The 13,309-nt window shown below is 35.8% G+C and overlaps 1 protein-coding gene across 32 annotated transcripts in view; it reads left to right on the top strand.

Annotated features, from left to right (window-relative positions):
* ADGRL3 (adhesion G protein-coupled receptor L3) overlaps positions 1–13,309 on the top strand; it is a 798,980-nt gene that overhangs the window by 295,819 nt on the left and 489,852 nt on the right. For 28 of the 32 annotated variants that reach the window (XM_070505775.1, XM_070505772.1, XM_070505777.1 and 25 more), the window contains one exon: positions 7,712–7,915. The exons of the other annotated variants lie outside the window; for them this stretch is intronic. In XM_070505775.1, the coding sequence (XP_070361876.1) occupies positions 7,712–7,915 (204 nt within the window). The remainder of the gene's footprint in view (positions 1–7,711; positions 7,916–13,309) is intronic. 32 annotated transcript variants of the gene reach the window in all.

Genomic DNA, 13,309 nt, shown 5'->3' with positions numbered 1-13,309 from the left:
GAAAGTAGTCATCATAGACGCTACCTGAATTAGATCAAGGAGATTCTTTTCTGTAGCTCTTGTTACAAATCAACAATGGTGGGGACTATTTAGCAATGATTCTTTCTTTTCCTTTTGATAGGGAAGTTGGTGAAACCATGCAAACCTTAAGGGCACATGATTTAATAATGAAGACAGATAATACATAAAATTCAAAGCAACATATGATGCTATCCCTCCAGGGAACACATTTGCTTAAAAGGAAGCCTTTTAGATTGGTCACAATAGCTCAGGACAGTTGGAATAGCTGTGATAGGACAGATGTTTTTTAGGTTAAGGGCTATTGTTAGGAGGCTGGCTTGATGTGCCTCTTCACACAGATTGAAATCACTATGTCGATTTTTAAAAGTAGGTGTCCAATAATAATCACACTTTGTGTATATACCAGCAACATAATATAATCAATCATTTTGACATGTGAGTCTGCTAACATATCTGCTTTCTTGTTAACCAGAATTTAGGCATTCATTTGGTGTGTGTGTTGAGGAGAGGGGGTAGAGAGGGTAGAAATCTCTTACTACCAGAAAAAAATAGATAAAAAATTTTCATTCTTCTCAACTATCTTCAGAGATGCCAGTTAGGTTGAACTTAGAATAACGAGAAAGAACTCACTGACAAGACAGATCTCTGTCAAAATATGTATAGTTTATCCCACACATCAAGTATAATTGGCAGTGTGATTAAGGAAAAGTACCCCGTTAATATAATTATAAAGATTTTTAAAGAAATGACTTACTTTACAACATTCTGAAGGCACAGCTTCCATACCATTAAAATTTTAATATCCTTTAAAAAGAGGGGAGGAAAGGAAGTTAAAAGAAAGCCAATATTCTCCAAATAATAAATTCCAGAGTTTTATTTTTTGTTATCATGAATTTAAATCTGTTTGCATTATGTTTACAAAGAGCCAGGTGTTTTTAGTTAGAAAAGACAAACTATTAGTTATCACTCCTCTGAAGAATAAGATATGTAATATGCATTTTATTTCATTTGAATGAAAATAGTCTTTTTGTCAGAAGCTGATTTTTTAAAATAAATTTATATCAGTGGCAGAAACTTTACTCTCTGCTTAGTCATTTTAACAAATGTTTGAGAAATTTACATCGTAGTATTACGATCTAGGCAAACATTACAGCGAATAAGCACAATTTTTCCCTCTATTTTTAGGACATGGTAGATGCCAGACTTGAAAGTCAATTAAAAAGTAATCTTTGAATATTGTCTCTTTTATTTTTTAACACTAGGAATTGTTTCCCTTTAGCTTTATTCAAATCAAGAGTTTGACTCATCCACTCAGAATAGCTTATATAGCTTTCTTATATAGCTTTGTTATATAGCTTTCATACTTAATTGTTCAGTCTTCTGGCAAAAGTGTAGCTGTTAATACCTTTTATTTTACTGTAACCAGCTGTGGTGTAGAGAAGAAGAGTGAGAAACCTAGTTTGAAGAGAAATTTTTTACCCACATAGGGCATACCAACACTTCACGAAGCAATTCAGTCTAGAGAACGAGTCTGTTGAGTTCAATTGACTAATAACCAGGTTTACTGTGAAAGTTGCTTCCTCACACACAGGTGGACAGTTTGTCACAACTGAGCCATTGTTTTATAAGCCCCGAAATTGAAACAGATTTTTCTCTGCGTTAGAACTTCCATGTTGTAATTTCTACCTGTGGTGTCTTTAGTTGGGTGCTTAAATTGGAACTTTTAAGACTGTTTTTAGCGGTTACCATCCAGCCTATGAAGAAATTATGGAACTGTCACATACACCTTAGGGAGAAATCAGGAAAGAAGTAATCTATTTATATGGCCAAAATGAAGGTGCTGGGGGAAAGGTAGAGCTTTTTCAGGTATGCAAAAGGAAGCAGGATTGGAAAATGTGCCTTTATTTACAGGAAAAGAAGTGAAAGCAATAGTTTCTGTCTCTCTCTCCATCCCTCCCCCGCCCTTCTTCTCGCTCTCCATATATACATATATATATATATATATATATATATATGCATTGAACTTGGATTGGATTTTCCATGTCAATCAGTCATTTGTTGTTGTATTTCAGTATAATTTCTAGCATTTACATAGCACTTTGCAGGTAGTTCCGTGAATACTCCTAACAATCTAATGAGTCACATGTAGTAGTATCACTAATCTTAAGATGAAAGATATAGACTCAGAGCTGTCAATCTAATGATGTAATGACATTTCCAATAGTTGTCAGAAGAGAAACTCAAATCAAAATCTCTTAACTATCTTGGGGAGGCTTCTTCCAAAGGCGTTTTAATAACCTACTGAGCATTTGCCTCATTTTGTAGAACTATGATTTAAATTAGAAATAAACCAACCAAAACAATGTATAGAAGAATGAGATAGAATATTACAAAACAGATGTAGTAAAATATATCAAGTTTCACTTAAAGAAGAAAGCAGTATTGTGGTTGCTTAAACCTTGGGACTCAAAAAACACTACACGATTTTAAGTTTTTTAAATATACAACTTTTAATTTAAAAGTAAATTTAAAATTTTAGATCTTAGTACAGAATGGAAGGGAAATCGTGTGAAACTTGGTGCTGATTATATACATAGTGAACAGTTTAGGAAAATTATGGGAAGGGTGATACCTGGAGAGAGATTTGGAAAGCCTGAGCAGTAGGGATTTCCTGCAGGGAAGGATAATTTGAACCAAAGATTAGACAGCTATGTGTAGGAGGATACGTTTTGTATCTAAGACATCATGGAAGACAGAATTGAATATGTAGTTTAGGGCCATAGCTGTAATTACAGTATATTTTAAATTCTATAAGGCTCAAAATTAGCTTTTGATTAAAAAGATATGGTAAAATATTACCTCAAAGCACAAAAACGAATGACTTTTTTTTGTGTGTGACCTTAGGCATGACATGGCCCTCTCTGGGCCTGGTTCCACTTAGCTCTGAAGTACGAAAAACAAAATCCACCAACCCTGGCCAACTCATCGCCCGTCTCTTCATGGACATGATTTTATTTAATCATCACAACATCAGTGCGAGATAGACACTCTTACAATCATTTGATTAATGGAGAAAGTGAGGCCCAGAGAAATAATGGGCGGAAAGTCACACTACAAAGCTTCTGACTTCAAAGTCCATTCCCTTTCCACTATCCCATGTTGCCTTTGTGTTCAAACAACAATGATGGCTCCTACTACTATTATTTATGGAACCCTGAGTGGGTCTTACATTCTCTTATCTCTTTTAGTCCTCACAATCCAAGAGGTGAGCATGAGTATCCTCATTTTACAGATGAGGAAACCAAGGCACAGCAGTACAGGGTCTCAGAGTTAGGGGTGGTAGAAAAATGAGTGACTTTTGAGAAACAGCCTTAATATATGAAAGTTAAATCATTTGTGACAGATAAATATGATTGTGTTTTGTTGTTAACATTTCTCTCACCTTAGGAATATTTTCCTACTGCAGCCCATTGTTTTATCTCGATTCCAAACTCATTATTATGATCGATAGATGTTTGGAGAAAGAAGCTGAATATTTGACTGAACTACATAGCTACTCATCTAAGGAGAACAAGAAAACAAACAGTTGAAGTTGCTTAGAAACAATGCTTACTTAGTGTTTTTTAATTTATAAATCAATATTGATCCCTCACAATACATACCATTGAAATCTGATATTTTTTATGTTTATTTCAATTGTAAGCTCTACAGATAAGATGAAAACCCTGGTACTACCATCACGTGTACTTTACCTCTTACATGCTCTTTCGTTTTCCTTTTCTGCTTGCCTCACATTCACCCACAATGTTTGGGAACTTTGATGCTCTGATAGCCTTTGATGTTGGAGACTATACGCAAACATGGGGGAACATTTTGATCATTTTAGTGGATTGTGAGATATTAATTTTCATATTTCATGCTTGCCCATTGGGAAAGCAGAATCAAAGTGTTTAAATAGTAAAAATATCAGAATATGAAGTGATTATGTGGGCAATTTGGGTATGGCAATAACTCATATTACTTATGAATATTAAATATTATCTGTGATTAAAGGAATTCAAACTTTTCAAAAATTAGTCAAACCTTCTTTTTTAAATGAAGTCTTAATTAGAGACACGGTTTTTAAAGGAGATAGGAATGAAGTTTCCTCTCTCTCTGAAGAAGGTCAGAAAGAAAGAAGAACAAAATATGTTGTTCTTACCATTACTTCCTGCCCCAGAACCAAAAGTACCTTTGAGACATCTTAAATTACATACAACACAGTTTGAAACTGTGGTCTCAAATGGAGATGGCAGAGGAGCATAAGGGGTGTGTCTTCCAGTTATAGTTAATGCCACAACAATCTGGAGAATTTTTCATAGTTAATTTGAAAGAATCCTTTCCCCTTATGAATCTTGAGAAGAAAAGAGACATTTAGGATATGAAGACTATCTTGAAATGTCTGAAGACAAGTACCTTCTAGGAGTAGCTTTGATGTGTTTTGCAAAGCCCATTTGTATAGAATTTAGACAAGTGAGTGGAGAATGCCAAGGTCTAGATATCACTTTTCTTGACATGAGGAAGAACTTGCTGCTTCAAATGGGCTGGGGTGCGCCATGGACAGAGTGAGTCTCTGATTCCTGCCTCTATGTGTCAAACTTGGGAGATTTTTAGCAGGGATGCTTGAAGGGTTATTTATTATCTTTCGCATGAGTTGAATGATTTTTTCCAGACTTGAGATTCCATGCCTCTAATGGAATACCAGACTTAGAACTGTGATGTTTATCTTGAAGACTTATTTTTATAATGGCTTAACGAAGACAAATTAGATTTATGTTTATAACCCAAATAAATATTTACCCAGAAGTCATACAATATCTTAAGTGTAACATATACAATATTTTTTTAAAACAAAGGTTAAGATTTTTGTCTCTGTTCTAATAGCCCTGCTCCATGTGGGCAGTGTTAACAGCATCTCCACTTATGCTGCCTCTGATCGGTGACTCTGGATTCCTTTTATAGAGATGATAAAGTTAAAGGAGAATATGACCTATAGACACATAAGATACTGCAGCTTTACACACATTGGAGTCTAATTTCCTTCAACCTAAGAGTCAAAGCCTGTTTAACTTCCTGGTATTTCGTCTCCTTCAGTCTCACTCCAGGAAATCGTTTTATTCTCTGAACCAAACCTACTTTTTCTAGGTCCTCAGACCTTGCTTTCTAGTTCTAGTTCAAGCATGTTCTTATTTTTTGTTTAAGCTGAGATTCTTTCATTTAATACAGACACTATTATATTTTTCAGCTAGTAGTGATTCCACTTTATGGGCATTTTAAGTCAATTGCCATTCTCTACCTGCTCTGAAAGTTGACTTTTCCTGAAATAATTGATCTCTAGTTCAGTAGAGATCGTGATTCCTGTGTCTTTTTCCCTATCCTGCCCTATTCTTCCTTCCCAGGAACTTTATTCAGTATTCTAAACAAAAGCTTGATTGGCCCAAATCTGAACTCCTTGCGCTGGTTTACAAAGCTCATGATCTGGCTGTTGCTTTCCTTTCTGATCTCATTCCAGACCCTTCTTCTCCTAGCCTACTACTCACAGCTTCATTGGCCAGTGTGCTATTTCTTGAACAAGCCAAGGTGGTTTCAGCCTGAGGCCTTTGCAGCAGTCTGGAATGCTGTTTACTCCTGATTTTTGCCTGACTAGCAACTTGCAATCTCATTGAGATCTCATTTTAAATTTCACTCCCATAGATAAGTCTTCCATAAAAACCTAAGTGAGTAGTCTTTACATATTACCCAATTTAAACTTTCTGTAGATTACTCATATCTATATGGTATTTAAAAATATATATATATATATCTATTTGTATAGTCTATGTCTCCCACACCAGAATGGATGATTCATCAAAGTAGGTACTTGGTCTGTTTTGTTCATCAAATTCTCAAGCACCTAGAAAAGGACTTGATACATAATGGAAACTCAATAAATATTTGTTGAATGAATAAACAGTTAAGTGCATGCTCCATCACTCCAAATGTCCTTATATGTTAACTTGGCTGAGGGTGAATTCTCAACTTTATTATAACTGAAGCTTCTAGGATAACATAGTTTTATAATCTTTTGCTAATTTTCTCCCATAGAGTAGTTATAAAGATGTTAGAGAAAACATCCTTGTATGTATTCATGTTAAAATAATTAAAAAATTAGTTACATTGTCACTTTCGGCAACAAGGACAGGTATATTCTCAAAAGATCAGAAAAGATGTCACTGGAGGTAAACATTGAAGGAAGCAATTACTTTGAGATTTTGATTTTCACAAGTTTTGTTCTTAAAACTTGTTTTCTTCTTTGATGCCTTTTTTCATTCACGCAAACTATCAAAACAGCATTCAGATTACCTTTTGCCTAGATATTTTGGTACTCATACATTATAATGAGTTTAAATAGAAATGTTTCAGGGCGATGCCTTGGAGTTATATTCTAAACTTTTTCATCATAGATTGCTTGACAGGTTTCTTAATATCATTTTTGTTTTCTATAAGGGCTGTATCATTTCTTGTGTTTTGGAAGAGAACATGGTTTTTATTCTTCATGTGCAAATATTTTACATATCAAGAAATTGTTGTGCTACTATATAAACTTCTAGTGTTAGAAAGATAATCAGAAGATTCTCTTGCATTATTGAATTTCTTTAGTTTCTCTCCTGACTGTTGAATGGTAGCCATTATTAATGTGTTTTTAAATATGCATGTTATAGTATGTTAAAAATAATTGTGTAAAGCAAAATCTTTTTCCTTGTAAAGTTTGTTCCTTTCTGTTAGCAGGAATATTTTTGTTATCATTGCTATTTATTAACATTGCTAGTGCAATCCGTGTTGAAAAATTTGTATCTCATATACCAATTCACCAGAAAAAAAATCTGTACTTAATAGCTCTGTTTTCCATAGTGTGTAATGTATGACTGTTTTGTGAATAATTAAAAAGAAAATCATATGTGTGCAATTTTATTTTTTCATTATTGTCTTGTTCTTCCATATTTATTCATTTATGTAATATGTACCATTTGTCAGTTAAATCACTGTGTATATAAATGGCAAAAATGTATGTATATCCTTTTCACTTTAATGTCCATCACAGATCTTAATACAATATCTTTAAAAAAATGTTAAATGACCTAAAACATATAAATAAATATAAAATAATCCATGTAAATGTAACAATACAACAAACAAAACTAATAAAAAACAAGCACCTCTCTGAAACTTTCTTCACCCCTTACCTTATCAAGCTTTTTGTGCGTAAATGTTTAGTTCAGTAACCAATATTTTTATTTACACTTATAGATATTAGTGTCCGTAATTTACATCAGAATGCTGTGAATCTACACAAATAAAAAAAAATTATATTTTTCCAGGCAGCTTTCTCTGATTTCAATAATTCTGTCTAATTTTCTAGTCATTGTTAGGGATTAGAATGAGGTTTGTGGCTTACTGAAGATAGAGTTGAACTAGGACGGAACTACATCATGCTAGGGACCCGGAGATATGATCTCCTCAGCTCCAGGGTTGGCTGAGTGGGGCCTGGGGTGGCTGGAGGTCGGGGCCTATGGGGCAGCAGAGAGCAGCCTTGGGAATAGCCTCTAGCAGGGCTCCTCGGAGGCCGGCCTCACTGAGCGGAGTCTGATGGTGCGCCCTGCGGTCCCCGCAGGTGGCAAGCACAATGAGCGACATCCAGCCCTCGCTGCTCCACTGCGACATGCTGAGCGCAGCCCAGGAGGCGCTCTGCCACCCCGACATCTCCTTCAGCAGCCAGCTGCAGAGCGCGCCACTGCTCATCGCGGACCAGGGTCCCGTGGAGCTACCAGAGGAGTTCGTGGTCCAGGTTCCCAAGGAGCCCAGAGTGCAGCCCAAGGTGCGGCCAGCGGTGGGGAAAGAGGGCTGGGGGTGGCCGGGCAGGGGCTCCTGGGAGGCTCAGCCCCAGGCAGTGCCCCAAATTTGTCTTCCCACGTGTTTACTCTGCATCCACTCACTGTGGCTGATGTTTGCCCTTAGTAGTATCCTAGCCAGTTATTTACAATGCATGCTTGTTCTACACTAGTTAATCGTTATTTCTAGATGTTTGACTTTAAATTTCTGATTGAGTTTTAAATATCTTTGCCTTATCACAGGAGATTTAAAATTACTTTTAGTGACAATTTCAACTATTATAAAATTTGAATGGTTGTGAAAGATCTTTTAACACTTTTGATCATCTGCTTGATTGAAAAAAAATTCTCATTAATGGAAACTACCAAGACTTTGAGGAGATGATGATGAAAACATCTTGGTTAGGAATTGTGTATAGTCATGTAAAGCATAAAACCTGATAGAAAAGTGATGGTTACAGAAGCAACCTAATTTTCTTATGAAAATGTTGGAAAGTACTTTATAAATATTGTCTCTGCAGCTGACAAATACAGTGAGTGACATCCATCCTCTGGAGCTCCAGTGAGGAATGTTATATAATATTTGCACAAAATTCAATGCTATTCTTTCCCCAATACTTTACATTTTATTTTATCTTTAAATAATATTTAGGTAATGTAATTTTTCTTTTTTCTCGCTAAACTTCATACAGGGACTCTTATCCCTCAGGGATAATTTCCCCCAGGGAATATAATATATAATATAATAACAATATAATATAGTGTATTTATAATTTTCTTTGTGTGCCACACCATGAAGAAGACTGGGAAGTATTTGGCTGGTGGAACCATGAATACTAAGTCTTTTTCCAAAACACAATCATGTCTCCTATCCCACAATTTCTTTAGGGGGATATACATACAAGAAATACTGGCAAAGGAACATGAAGTACCGCTCGCTATATTAGCTGAGCTTTCTTCCAAATGCCATTACAGAATTCTCTGGCAAAATAAGTTGGAATACTTTGTTTCAGTTCAAGGTCTAAGGGAGATGCATCATAAATCCATTTGGGATTTAAGAGACCTAGAAGAGTTCAACTGAACTCTAATTACTGCAGCCATGTAGAAAGTGCAAGTGTGTGGGGAGCTTGGCATTCACAGGAGCTCTGTCCACTGTCACGTTGTTCAATCATTGGCCTAGACGCTTTCCATTCAGATTAGCCTTTCTTCCTTGGTGGCGGGCAGTGGTGGTGAGTGAGTGCATACACTTCCACAAAAGCAGGTAGAATTGACTCCAACGTGTTCTGAAAATTCAAGGAAAATGTGTAGTAAAGATTTTTTAAGAACTCCTTTTCTTTCTTTTTTGCTTTCTGTGTTGTATTACTGTTTCAAACCTGAAAATCTCTAAATTGAGTGGAGTTATATTTTTCCCGGAATGTGCTTCAACATTCACAAAGTGTTCATCATGATGTTGGCTTTTGATTTATATTGTAAAATAATAACATAAAATCAGTAGGATTTAATTTACTCCAATGCATATACATTCATCAAAATTTCTACTACTAATGAAGAGGAAATGCATAAATGAAGTTTCATTTTTGAGTAGGTGTTTAAATCAGCAACTAACACACGCACACGCACACAAACACTCACACCTGCTGGTAATTCTGTCTTGTGACAAAAATTCAGAATATCAGTCAGTTAGAACAGTTTTTCCTATTTAACTTTTACTAAGAAGTTGGCTAAATTTAAACTTTCCCCAACTTTTATAGCTTCGTAAGATTTTTCTATATTACCAGCTTTTACTTTTTGCCATGTATGTGGAGAGTTACAGTGTAGAAATGGGTTGTAAATCATGTTTTTTCCATCAACTTCCAAATAGGAAAATTGCAGTATACCCTCTTTTGGACAGAAACGAAAATGAGGGTACAGGGCCACCTTCGTGTGATCTCATAAATGGAAACTGAGGTAAACGTCATGTGATTTAAAAGGAGCCTGCAGAATCATGTTAACCTGCTATGATGAGACAATACTTCTGAAAGTTGCGTTTGTGCAGAAGTAATTTTATCAGTGAGACGGAAAATGACTGAAGGTCATCTTCTAGTGCTCCCTATAGAATAAAGAAGAATAAGTAAATATTACAGGGGCATAATCTTTCCTGATATAGAAGATAGTACATCAGCTAGAGCGCTTGGACAGGTATTAAAAATGAAATTGAAAAAAGAGATACCACGTTACCTTGAGCTCTTCAAATTGAAAAGACATGGAGGAATGCAAACAACAAAATGTCAGTGAAGTGCAGCTCCCTCCCTTCCTTCCCTCCTCCACCTTTCTCAAAAAAACCAAGTCTGTTATAGAAACAAGATACTTTAAGATACAGAAAACTCAGAAATACGTATAAATAATAAAGGCTGGTATTAATGCAATCTTTGACCGAAAAATAAAATTGGTATTACTTTTAAAAGTGTTAACCTCTGTTCTATGGATAGCCACAAAGCAAGTAGAAACACAGTAAAAACAGCCATAATGACATACCAAAAACTGTTTCGTTGGTTTGAAATTAAACTTTGCCCTCTTTTACGTTCATTTGACTCTGGATAGCTAACAGCAGTTCTTGAGCTTTAACGAGCGTTTGGATTAAAAGGAATTAGAACTTCACAGTAGAGCAACAAAGCACAAAGAATTAAAAAAACGTTCTCAGAAGACATGTTTCTCTTCAGCATTTTAAGGCAGAGGAAGTCTGAGGGCAGATAGCTCAGTTAATGACTAGATATCAAGACTTTTCCTTGAAGCTGAAGGAATGTTAATGTGTTTTTTATCAGCATTGTCCTTGCTTTCCTTGTGATTTTCATGCAGATGCATAAAAAGTTCATTGAAATGATCTACGAATAACCCTCCTGCAAGCCACACCCATAGTGTGCGGGATTCAGACAAGTGTTCTCTCAGAATACAGCTAAACCATTTCAATCCAGACAAGTCATAAAAACTCTGCCCTGTGCTCATTTTAAAGCTTACCTTTTGCAAGAGCCAAAATGCTTTTAACAAGGGGCTTGTGTGTTCTATCATCCTTTTGGAGAATCACATGAAACTGTACCATCAATTTCTTTTTTCATTTTTCCTCATTGAGTTTTTATGTTTGTAGATGGGAATGCTTTTATGATAATTATAAGCAAGAAGAATACTCCATTTGATTTTTTTTGATACTTTAAACAAAAGTCAGCCTTTAATATTAGTCTGAATTATTAAATACTGGAAGTTCCTTCATTCTTGCACTCATTTGTTTTTTCAACAACATTAGATTGAGTGCAAAAGCATGCTGAAGACTGCGCTAAGTACCAGGGAGACAAGGATGGAAAACTCACAAACTTTGATCTCTCAATGAGTATTGGGAGACAGAAATGGGGTACAATGTGGCAAGTGCTTGCTAGAGGTATGATACCTCCCACATGCACCCAAAGAGGCAAGAGCCTTGTTTGTAAAATGGTAATTAACGCAAGCTCTCGCGTGCACACGTGTGTGCGTGTGTTTGAGAGGGAATGTTACATGTAGGAATAACGTTTTAAGCATACATAATTCTTATAGAAATCCAAAGAATCTTGAGTACCGGACCTTGGATACCAGTAAATTATACCAGGGTTTTTTGTTTTTTTTTTTCCTTTTCCTGTGGGCCTAGTTCTTCCTTGGTTTTTCTCTACCTTTCCAACAGCTTTCTTTGTTCATTAACGTTGTAAGCGAATATCAGCCCAAATTGTACACAACTCCTGTAAGCCACAGCACCAACCACGAACTGCCACTTGCGTCCTTGTCTTTTAGTTTAAATTTCCAAAAAAGAGAATTTAATCCCCATTGGATTAGGTCAATATCCCTGATCTAATTATTCATGTCAATGACCATCTCATGACTTAGGCCCACACAGGAGCAATTGTGTAGCAAAGAGGCAATACTAGGAATACCTGTTATAGAGGTGAATATAGAGTACTAAGGAGCATGTAAAGGGAGTATCTACCCAGTCTTGGAGGGTCAGAGAAGGTGCTCCTGAAGACAAAGTGGCGTTTAAGCTGCAATCTGATAGACCAGTAGTAGTTAGCCAAGAACAGAGGTAGAAGAAGAAAGATACTATTATGGACAGAGGAAACAGTAGCATGAAGGCCTAGTTCACTATAATTGAAGCATAGAAGTCCAAAGAATAATTCCAGAAATGATCTGGAGGAGTGGTCAAGGATCTGATCAGGATGGCATGATGTAACATTATGAGGAGTTTGGAATTTTACTGATGGCAGTGAGGGAATAGTTAAATTAATCTTAGACGAATTAAGCAAGGAGTGACCTGCTGCCTGCATTGGAAGAATGAACTAGAAGCTTCAAGACTGGAGTGGGGAAGGTTATTCTATTGATTCAGATAAGAAATAATGGTAGCCTTGACAAAGGGGTGAGTGACGTTAGTGATAATGAGAACCAATTGCCAACAGTTAGAAATTCATTGATATGTGAGTTAGACAGAGGGAGAACCCAAAGAAGACAACCAAGTTTCTGGCTTGAGAGATTTTGTGATGAATGATTGTACCATTTACTGAGACAAGAAAAACAAGAGGAGACAGAGAATGTTGGTAAGGAATGATGATGTTGTTATCCAAGCATTTACAAATGACTTCTTCAGCATACTCCTTTGAATAGAAACCCAACTTTCTGGCCCCCAATTTAAGAACCCATAACTTAAATACAATATACAAATCTGAAAAAAAGATAATTAAAAATGCAATTTTTGAGCTATTTGTAAGTTACTCTTATCAAAAATAAATGAAGTTTTTACCTTTCTTTGTTAGGCGTTCTATTTTGGCTTATGTGTAATAATATTCTGCAACAAAAGAGCATCTACTAGAATTTTTATTCAATCCTTTCTTCTACTTCCCAGTGATGCCTACCAGGGCATAGTGGAGCCAACATTAGATCTGATTTTGAGCTCTCCTGTGTTCCCACGAAACAGCTGAAAGAATTCTTACTATATATGTGCATTTGCAATATCTGCTTTTCAGTACTATGGCAAGGGGACAAATTGAATGAAGTTAGGGCAGTTGATCTGCAGGCCTAGATATGTTTGGCATTCATTCAATTCTTAGTATGATGTTCCATGTCAGAATTTGGAAAGAAGCAGAAGACTAATCTGCTCATATTTGCACTCATTATCAATGTAACATAGCACACATTTTAATAAAATAATAACTAAAAATAATTTCTATGTGTCTTTTGAGAGTGCCTCAAAAATGAATCTTGATGTCTACTCTTGCCTAATTAAAACTGATTATTAAAATAGCATATCCCTTGAGAAATTGTAAAGTGATGCTTTATCTTTTTTAAAGATTTTATTTATTTTAAAATTTTTGCTTGTTCCCCCCAAAGCCCCC

Source organism: Equus asinus, chromosome 3 (genome assembly GCF_041296235.1).
Source record: "Equus asinus isolate D_3611 breed Donkey chromosome 3, EquAss-T2T_v2, whole genome shotgun sequence".
NCBI lineage: Eukaryota > Metazoa > Chordata > Mammalia > Perissodactyla > Equidae > Equus > Equus asinus.
Note: the sequence above shows the minus strand (reverse complement) of the source record. Positions and strands in the feature narration are given on the sequence as shown.